Raw genomic sequence first — 9,582 nt, forward strand, 5'->3', positions numbered from 1 at the left:
TGTGGATGCCCCCTCTTTACCCGATGATATCTTTGACCCTTCCACTGTTAACTTCTTGCTCAGGGTAAAAAAGAAAAGAGAGAGATGATACCAAGCTCAAACTTAAAACACTTGGTTCGGCTAGTTCGCACTTCTCAGAAAGACTAGGCAGTTATCACAGCTTATGTACTGTGTCACAGCTTAAGAGAATTGGCTCAAAAGCAAGAGAACATACTATTCTCAGTAATAAGAAAAGCTTCCCAACCCTCAGATTCATTATATCTAATTGCCAAAACCACATAGGAACAACCGCATATGTTTACCAGTCAAATATTACAAGAATACAGAGATATGTGAAGCAATCAATTTCCTTTCAACTACAAAAGCAGAAAACAAAGAAACTTAAGCATCTATGTAATAACTGCACATCAATTGCTCCATTTTCTGTGCAAGCATAAGAAATAAGTCATACAGAGGTAAGAAGAATGAAGGAACTCCAAATGGCAGCAAAACAGACAATGAGGCTCAGTTGACAAGTTGCTCTTGACAACAAAATTTGGAGAAGCTTTCCTGTTTCTGCCTCAATTTTCTGTACAAACAGACGAACAAATTGTGGATACATGAACCCAGACACTAGGGAGTTCCTATCTTTTCTTCATACCTGTTCACTTCCCTTAAGAATGTTAAACTTGCACAGTGGACATGTTGCATTCATTTTCAGCCATTTCACAATACATGTAGAATGGAAATGATGGTTGCAGGGAAGAGCATGGAGCTCTGCTCCATCCTCATATGAGGTGAGACATATACAGCATTCCTGGAAAAAGAAATTGTCAAAACCAAAATCTCAAGAGAAAATGAATTCTTTTATCAAATAAAATTGTTGGGGTGTTCGCAATTTAACTACTTTTAAAGAAAGTCAGTATATAGTAAATCCATGGCCATCATTGGGACAAAAATGAAGATCCTTCATACATGACCAACATCAAAGTCCTACATGTGCTTTGCATCAGGCTACTCAGTTCAAGTGTCTCAATATTGGCATACATATCCAACAAAAGATATTGAAAAATGGGAACTCCCGCCACTTATAAACCAAAATGGGCAGAATTTCTGATCAAATATATAAAAAGGTGATATTCCACAGAAACTGTAATGCAATTGTGAAAAAAATACCATTTTAATGAAAAAACTATATAATACCGGATCACTTATCATTAAAACAAAATAAAAAATACCGCATCCTCAGGTAGAAGTAATCGTTGATTTGCCAGGTATCCACTGTTTGTTTCTACGGGAACCATTGACCCTGCTCCCCCACTAAGCTTTTCCTCATTGCTTAATACTTGGAATCTATATTTTGGAAGTATACTGAGATCTGCTTCTGATGCTCCTTCCTATTTTATCACATAAGAAACAACATTAATCAGTTACAAGACTTTATTTCAGTACTTGATCACAGTTAATAGTTCTTTCTTCATACCTGTCCCGCAACAGCATAAAGAATTGCAATTATGCATGGCAAACAGCAACAGAGAGCAATTCCGATCAAACATGCCAAAACAACACAAAAGATCGCAAAGAAGACATCAAATGCCAGGAAAACAACAGCCAACCTGCAAAAATTCAGAATCAGGGATACCTCTGCAAAGAGTCTAACACGCATGAGAGAGAGAGAGAGAGAGAGAGAGAGAGAGAGAGAGAGAGAGAGGCATAAAAATGGATCTATAATAAAGGGACTATGGTTCTATTATAACAATGTGTCAATATGAGCTGATGACTCATACCTAAAGTTCCAAAAAAATTAGAATTTGAAAGGAAAAATATTTATATATAATAGTAATGAATAGTGATCCAGAGACATCAGTGGTTGGAGCATACCAGTACAAACGTGGAGCATTTTGCATAAGTTCATCGCCACCAGAGACAACCCAATAAAAGCCAACTATCCACCAGAGAAATGATGCCATTGTATTCACCGATTCACAACGTTTAGCGAAACTAGACCAATCACAATCAAATCAGGAAGGGAGGAGAAAATATTTTCATAAAAATTGTAATGAAGTTACAGCTGAGCTTATAACAACAAATGTAATTTCATATGAGACAGGAAGCACCAAATGAAAATAAAAGTTAACATTATAACATGCTCTGGCAAGACATTTTGCAGCTTTGTCAACTAGGGCAGGGATATACATTGTAACTGATCAGCGTAATTAATGAGTATTCATATTACTGAAAACAGAAGCTACCAGAAACCGTTATCCAATCATAAAGTGCTCTGAAAAGCAGCATCTCCAGCTTAGCCATTGATCGCTTGATGCCTTCAAATTTTAGAGCATTTCCCGCACTCCAAATGCATTGCATGAGACATTAAGGGCATGTTTGGGTAATGAGATGAGATGCTAATTCTGTGAATTGTAGTGAAATGATTTGAGTTAAGATATTTTATTAGGTTTTGGGAAATGAGAGAGAAATAGTTGAATAAAAATATTATAAAGTTAAAATATTGTTAGAATATAATTTGTGATTTTTGTTTTGAAATAAAAAGTTGTATTGTTTTTTGTGTTTTGTTTAGAAGTTTGGAAAAGTTGTATGATTAGACGAAAAAGTTGAGATTTGAAATTGAAAAGTGCTTGTGTAAGAGTGATGTTTGGGAAGGAAATTATGAAAAGTTTTTAGATGAGATGAGATGAAATCATCTCACTTCCCAAACAAGCCCTAAAACCTCATTCCAGATCATGCAATCTCAATACCTACCAAAATGCGCTCACCAACAAGTGACATTTACACAAGTCTTATGTATAACATACTTGTGCAAAAACAGTGAAAAGACTAGTGACCAAGACTCCTTAGCACTAGGAGAATGCAACATAGAGAGTCCTATCACCACTAAAGACCCCTTCTGCTCACACTAGCTCATCTTTCTTTCTTCATTGATCTTCTCACTACGAGAATCTTTCCCAACGCCAGCTACCAACCAAAATAACTATCAAATGCTTTTCAAGGAAAACTACATCCAATCTCCTTAGTGCTTTTCAGGCCCTCTATCACTGCATTTCTTTTATAATGTAAGAATTTTTTTGTTTACAAGTAAGAAAAATTTATTGATCCTCATAATTAGGAAAAGCCCAAGTACAAAGTAGTATACAAGAGAGATATACCTAATTACAGCCTACTAACAAAGAAAGAAGCATACAAATCGTTAAAATTAGGCCCCTCACAATAGCCTTAGCCCAAAGTAATAAAGACTGGAAAAAAAAGTCTCTAATACCCCCCCCAAGAGCATTCTCTATTTTCAAAGCATCGTCCATTCATCTCATTCCATATGCTAATATAAGAATTTTTTTTAATAGCAATCTAGGCGAAGCCCAAATGCATAGGACATATATAAGAGAAGACACCTAGTTAGGAAGAAGAGGGAGAAATAGATACAAGGAACTCATGAACATTAAGACTGTTAAAATTTATAGCCATTGTCCAAAGAAAAATGTCTTGAGAAAAAGACTTCTAAGCTCGTCCACGAACCATTCTTTGTATTTGAAGCTCCGGTTATTTCGTTTCCTCCAATCTATTAATGCATAATTATGGTTTCCCACAAAATGCTAGAAAACACCAACTCATTCTCAACCCAACACTACCCTAACAAAACCATGGTACAGTGAAATTTACCTACCAATGGAACACTCCATAAAAACCAACACAACTGTAAAATACAATTAAAAAGCTACAAAAAAGTTTTTAATGGAACCTTCCCTCACCAATAAATGTTTTTTTTGAATCAGTAAACAAGAATACAATTGATGATATAAATAGGCATAGTTTAAGTACACAGGACATATTCAAGAGTGACACCTAAGCATGTGTCCAGCAATACAAGAAAATCATGGCTATCTTGATTTATCTTGTTCACCACCCACAACCTCGATATGGGAGACACGACAATGTTGGTTTTAAGGCTATCTTGATTTAAGTTGGTTTGGGCACGAGCACTAACCCTATGATCAACATAGAAATGTCTCTACCAAACATGCACTTTTATACCAGAATTTAGTGCAAATTTTTTCCCCAAAGATGCTCCCTTTACTTATCTCTCATTCTTTCCATGAACCAGTCACCAGTGTAAATGATAACCCTTCCACACCTCTCCCTTCCTTCTCTCTTTCTTTAAACTCTTGATAAGTGAGGCAATTTATTAAGGTGCAAAGGGGTACAACCCACTGTACATGAGAGACATACAGGAAAAAGCACTCAATTAGGAAGAAGAATATTTCTTCACACTTACAAAGTTTTTTTTTTTTTTTTCCTTCTCTTAGACTCAGCTCATCGAGGACTTACTACCACCATCTATAGCAAATAACCTTTCTGTTGTGATTTTCTTTTGACACTTGGATGACTCAATATTGAAGGGATCTTAGAAACTAGAATACCATTGCAAGCTTTCCTCTGATGCGCAAAGTCTGCCACCAAGACACCAAGACATCTTCTAGGTCCCAGTTGAAAACTTGGTTGGCAGGAAAACTTTGTAAAGGATATTTCTACACCGATTCTAATACCAAAAGAGGTCTGAGATATTTCACATTATTCCACCAGTCATTCACCAATCTTGTGGTCTTACTTATGTTAACGTCCAAGACAAGGATATTTCACATTATTCCACCAGTTATTCACCAATCTTGTGGTCTTACTTATGTTAACGTCCAAGACAAGGAAAATCTTCTTCAGCCAATGGTAACCACAATGAACTTATAGGCAGTTCCAACTTGAATCGGTTAGTATAAAAAAACCCTGATAACTTATATTGAAACTTATAACCAACCTACACGGCAGATAATAAAAGATCCTTTTAAATGTCTTAGAGTCTCAAACATTAAGGGGGAGATGAGCAGCCATACATAAATCATGTTGGTATGAAACTCTTGCACCATTAACCAAAGAATATCTACTCTCACAAAATAATGCATCTTTTCTTAAAGGATGTGAGTCTTAGACCATGAATATACATCACTCCGACATCAATCCTCCGAAGGTAGAATTTCTAGGATCAAAACATGACCATCCTTTTAAAGAAGAGCCTTTTGAATGTCAGTGCTGCGACTAGGAACATGGGGATAGAGACAAAAATTCTGGGGTTGTAAGTTTTGTATGACAAAAGGGAGCCCAAAAAACTTGCTAATTATAAAAAACATCAAATTCCCACATCTATCAGCAGAAAAGTCAAAACTTATTACTTATCAGGAAAAAAAGGGGAAAGCAACGCGCATCCGTTTTCTAAAACTGAGGCTTGTCCCGAAAATGAATTTTCACTATCTCCAAAATTGACGACATTATTGGTTGGCCACTTCATAATTATAAAAGTAGCTTTACAACTTAAGGTATTACACTGAGTTTACTTTCACTGGACCTTTTTGTGGCTAAAGCATTTTTCATTACATATTGATATAGAAACTTCTTCACTTGTCTTTCTCTTGTTACAATAGATTAGTTAGTTCCACGCTGATAATCTCCCAATAGTGTTTAAAGAAGAGAGCTGTTACCAAAGTCAAGACTCAATTCCCATCTAGAGAAATAAAGTGGTAAACCTCAAGATACACCACAAACTCATCAACCATTACAGAATCGAAGCCAAGAAGTGTAATTCAGTACGAAATTCCAATTCCACTTGAGAAAATAAATAGCAATCCCAAAATAAATAAATAAAACTCGACCTGAAAATGAAATAAAAGTCGAAAAAAGAAAGCACTTACCTGGACCGGCTGACACTCGCGGAGACCCTGTCGACGCCATGCTCCTCGTCCTCGCTATCGTTGGCTTCCCCCCCAGCCTCCACCTGATTCTCATCGTCCGTAGACGCCCTCCGCGTGTTCCTCTTGCGAAACTCCAACCAGACGAGCACGACGTGCACGCCGCACTGCAGCGCATAGCCGCAGATCCAGAGCCGAATGGGCGTGTTGGGACTCTCGTCCAAAGTGCAAAGAAGCATGACGATGGAGACGACGACGAAGGCGGTGTTCCACATCATGTCGAGGGCTACGACGGGCTTAGAGTAACCCCAGTCGGCGCGGCGCTCCTCCAAGTGGCGGGCGGCGGTTTCACGGACCAGCATGGAGGGGCCGCGGCGGCCGGATGCGCGGCCGAGGAGGGAGGCTAGGGTGGCGGGGCGGGCGGGGGAGGGGGGAGAGTCAGAGTCACCCTGGCGGGGACGGAGGAGAGGGGCGTTGGATTCGGAAATGGACTGGGTCGACATGGCTAGAGAGAGGGAAGAGGGTGCACCGTTGCGGTGGAAGTAGCAGCAGAAGAAGAAGAAGAGAGTGGGGAGGGGGGCATCAGTACTTGTTTTGTGCTATACCAATTTACCAAACCACAAAGTCGAAGTTCCAGAAGTCTTTCTTTGGTGTTGAATGGTAGATACACATACATACATATGCCTTCATTTCTTTCGTTCTTTTCTTTTATTTACTTTTCGTTTGATTTGCGGGTGGGTGGGGGCAACGGTTTTGCTTTGTTTTTGTTGTCATAGGGGTATTTTCGTCGCTACATCATAGAAGACGAACTCATCTTTGTTTTCAATTACTTTAGTTATTCTAAAGAGTAATGTTGTGTACAATAATAAAATATATAAGTATTCTATTATCATTTTTTAAAAAAATAAAATTTATTATTAAAAAAATTAATTTTCTTTTTATATAGATCTTATATATATTTATTTTTTATAAAATTATTATGCAACACTTACATTCTTATGATTGCAAGTATTATTTTTCTATTTTAAAACCTCTCCACAAAATTTAAAAATTAAAATTAGAATTATGGTTAAATGTCATATTTACCATTCCAACTACCCCAATAAAGGCTAGTTTAGATAATAAAATGAAATGAGTTGTGAATAGTAATGAAGTCATTGAATTGAGATAAGATAAAATAGTTTTTGAAAATTTTATGTGTTTAAAATAAAAAATAAGATGAGATGGTGTTAATTTTTTAGAAATTTGATAAATGTGGGTTCCATCAATTTTTATATAGTATTTATAATAATTTTTTTATTTATAAATAATAATAGTAATTTATAAATTACCTCCTCAAATTTAATTTTTTATAATATATTTCATAATAAAATTATAAGATGACAATATTTTTATTAAATTATATTAATTTTATAAAATATCAAATAAAAATAGTTTTTGCCAAGAAAATAATTAAATATTTACAAAATATTTTTTATAAAATTATTATGCTTAAAATTATTTTCCATTTTGATGTCATTTTGCTTAATTTTCTCTTTTTTTCCTGAAAAGCTGAAATGATATTTTCTTTTTTGTGAAAAAGGGGACAGTTTTTGTTTTAGGAAGTGAAAATAAATTCAAATCAACCTCCATATCTCAGTTTTTGTCGTTTTGTAAAAATAAATTCAAACTCACCTCCACATTTCTGCTTACCGTTTGGATAGGAGATGATTTCTCCTTACAGAATGAGATACCTCTCCGGCATTTTTGAAAAACTGTCACCCTTCGACTACCAGCACGTGAGCCTCACATTTCGGTAGGGTTGAATCGCCAGCGACCCTATCATTTTGACATTAGACATCTAATTATGTTATTGTTTTCTCTGAACAAGGACACAGAGGTAGTGGACGTAGAAATCTCCAACAAATATGTAAGTCAGATAAATGTTACACGTCATTTCATATCACATCTTTTATATATTAAAATATTATTTTTAATTTTTAATTTTTAATTTCATTTTATTCTTATTAAACTAATTAAGTTATTTTATTTACCATTCATACACTACATATTTATTAAAATAAAATAAAATAAATAAATGTATAAAGTGTGAGGATGATAAAAAAAATTTTCCATGACAAAATAGTTGCTCGCAACGTCCCATTCCTTTCAACCCACTTCTTGGGCAATAACAAGGATCCAGACTATTGGTCCATTGCCCTTTTTTTTTTCTTTAATAATTATATGCTTACTACCTTCTACTATTCTTTTATTATTCTATTTTATTTATTTATTTAATAATTAAGAAAATAATTATTAATGAAGTTGTATAATTTTTTAATTTTTTTAATGATTAAAGATGTTAAAAAAATACTTAAAAGAAAATAATAGAAAAATTAAAATTTCAAATAAATTATAAAGTAGTAAAAGAATGGTAGAAGGATAATAAGTCTCGTTGTTTTTTTAATTGTAACGAGTATTCGTTCGGAGCATCTCACCTCCTTCTTTTGTAGCTCTATTTTTAATCTAATGCAAGTTGCTTGTAAAAAAAAAAAAATTTATAATATTTCAGTGACTTTACATGTTATGTCAAATATATTTTATAACAAAGTTTTATAATAAAAATTCAAGATCTAACCTAAGATGCCATATTATCAATTTATATGAAATTGTCTTTTTAAAATTTTGTAGGCCTAGTCTTACTGATAATTTCGATATCACTTTATAAAAATATTAAATAATATACTTTGTAAAGTGTATTTAAAGAAAGAACAAAAAAACCAAGTCTATATATATATATCAAAGACATTTCATTCAGGCAAACATTACATGTTTATACGTCCACATAACTTGTGAAATAATATCTAGAAAGGAATTCCACCAGATTGTATTATCTTTTACATTCCAAGCATGTTTTGCAAGTCTATGTGCAGATTCATTCCTCAAGCGTCCTGTATGTTGTACTCTGTAGAGCTGGACATTCTTCACCAAATCTTTTATTTCTTGTATTAGGTTACCCAGCAATGACAAAGAATCTCCGCCAGCTTGCAATTCTTTCACCATTAACAAGGAGTACTCACTCTCCAAGATAAGCACATACAGGCGGCCCAAAGGAACACACAGTTGCAACCCTGTAAACATTGCTAAAAGTTCAGTCTCTGTAAGGTCATTGAGTTCATTTTCCTTTTTATTAACGAAAAAATCTACGCAACCTCCCAACACCCCAACATCCCACCATTTTTCAATTTTTTAATTTTTTTTAATAATTTTTTTTGAATTTATTCTTTTTAAATTAATTTAATTATTTTATTTATTATTTATATATTAATTATTTAATAAAAAATAAAATAATAAAAATTAAAAAAAATGTGAGGTGTTGGAGTGTTGGGTGGTTGTGTAGCAAAACCCATGAAAAAGAGACCCGTCTGCATTTAGTTTCATTGCCCCTGGAGGAGGAAGCTGAACCCAGAAACACTTTCAGTTGATTCAGCTGCTTTGGTTTTCCTTGAGCTTCATTATGTACCTTTTGCAGAGATAAGACATGTTCAATCACTTGTTCAGGTTTTAGTTCTCTCTCTTAATGAATTCTCTGATTTCTTCTATACAACAGCCCCCATGCAATAAGAAAGAATTTTTCCAGATCCTCTTTACTCCCATTGTTCATAACTTGTCTTGCTAAATCCAGTATACTAATATAATTTTGATACATTATATATATTCTTCTAATCTTTTTCAATGGCGTTATGCCACAAAAAGATATACTAATCTACCCTTGACTGCCCTTGTTCATAACTCGCCTTAGTTATAAAACTATAACTCACCATGCAATGAGAAAGAACTTCTATTCTTTTGATATGGTTCTCAGATTTAAAAAATAAAT

General features: G+C 34.5%; 1 protein-coding gene across 1 annotated transcript; it reads right to left on the reverse strand.

Annotated features, from left to right (window-relative positions):
• Positions 1-223: 223 nt before the first annotated feature.
• Positions 224-6,431, reverse strand: LOC122312480 (E3 ubiquitin protein ligase RIE1). Its single transcript, XM_043127101.1, has 5 exons — positions 5,727-6,431; positions 1,861-1,980; positions 1,463-1,595; positions 1,218-1,376; positions 224-796 (listed from the first exon to the last, which is right to left on the reverse strand). The coding sequence occupies exons 1-5, from the start codon at positions 6,224-6,226 to the stop codon at positions 635-637; spliced, it is 1,074 nt and encodes a 357-aa protein (XP_042983035.1). The 5' UTR covers positions 6,227-6,431; the 3' UTR covers positions 224-634.
• Between the last annotated feature and the right edge of the window lie 3,151 nt (positions 6,432-9,582).

Source organism: Carya illinoinensis, chromosome 6, assembly GCF_018687715.1.
Source record: "Carya illinoinensis cultivar Pawnee chromosome 6, C.illinoinensisPawnee_v1, whole genome shotgun sequence".
Classification (NCBI taxonomy): Eukaryota; Viridiplantae; Streptophyta; class Magnoliopsida; order Fagales; family Juglandaceae; genus Carya; species Carya illinoinensis.

Excerpts from the sequence above, each read along its gene's own strand:
- LOC122312480 (XM_043127101.1), bottom strand. The coding sequence starts at position 6,226 with ATGTCGACCCAGTCCATTTCCGAATCCAACGCCCCTCTCCTCCGTCCC. Across the intron at positions 1,377-1,462 it reads TTTATGCTGTTGCGGGACAG|GAAGGAGCATCAGAAGCAGA; the intron begins GTATGAAGAAAG and ends GTGATAAAATAG. Across the intron at positions 797-1,217 it reads TACTTCTACCTGAGGATGCG|GAATGCTGTATATGTCTCAC; the intron begins GTATTTTTTATT and ends TTCTTTTTCCAG.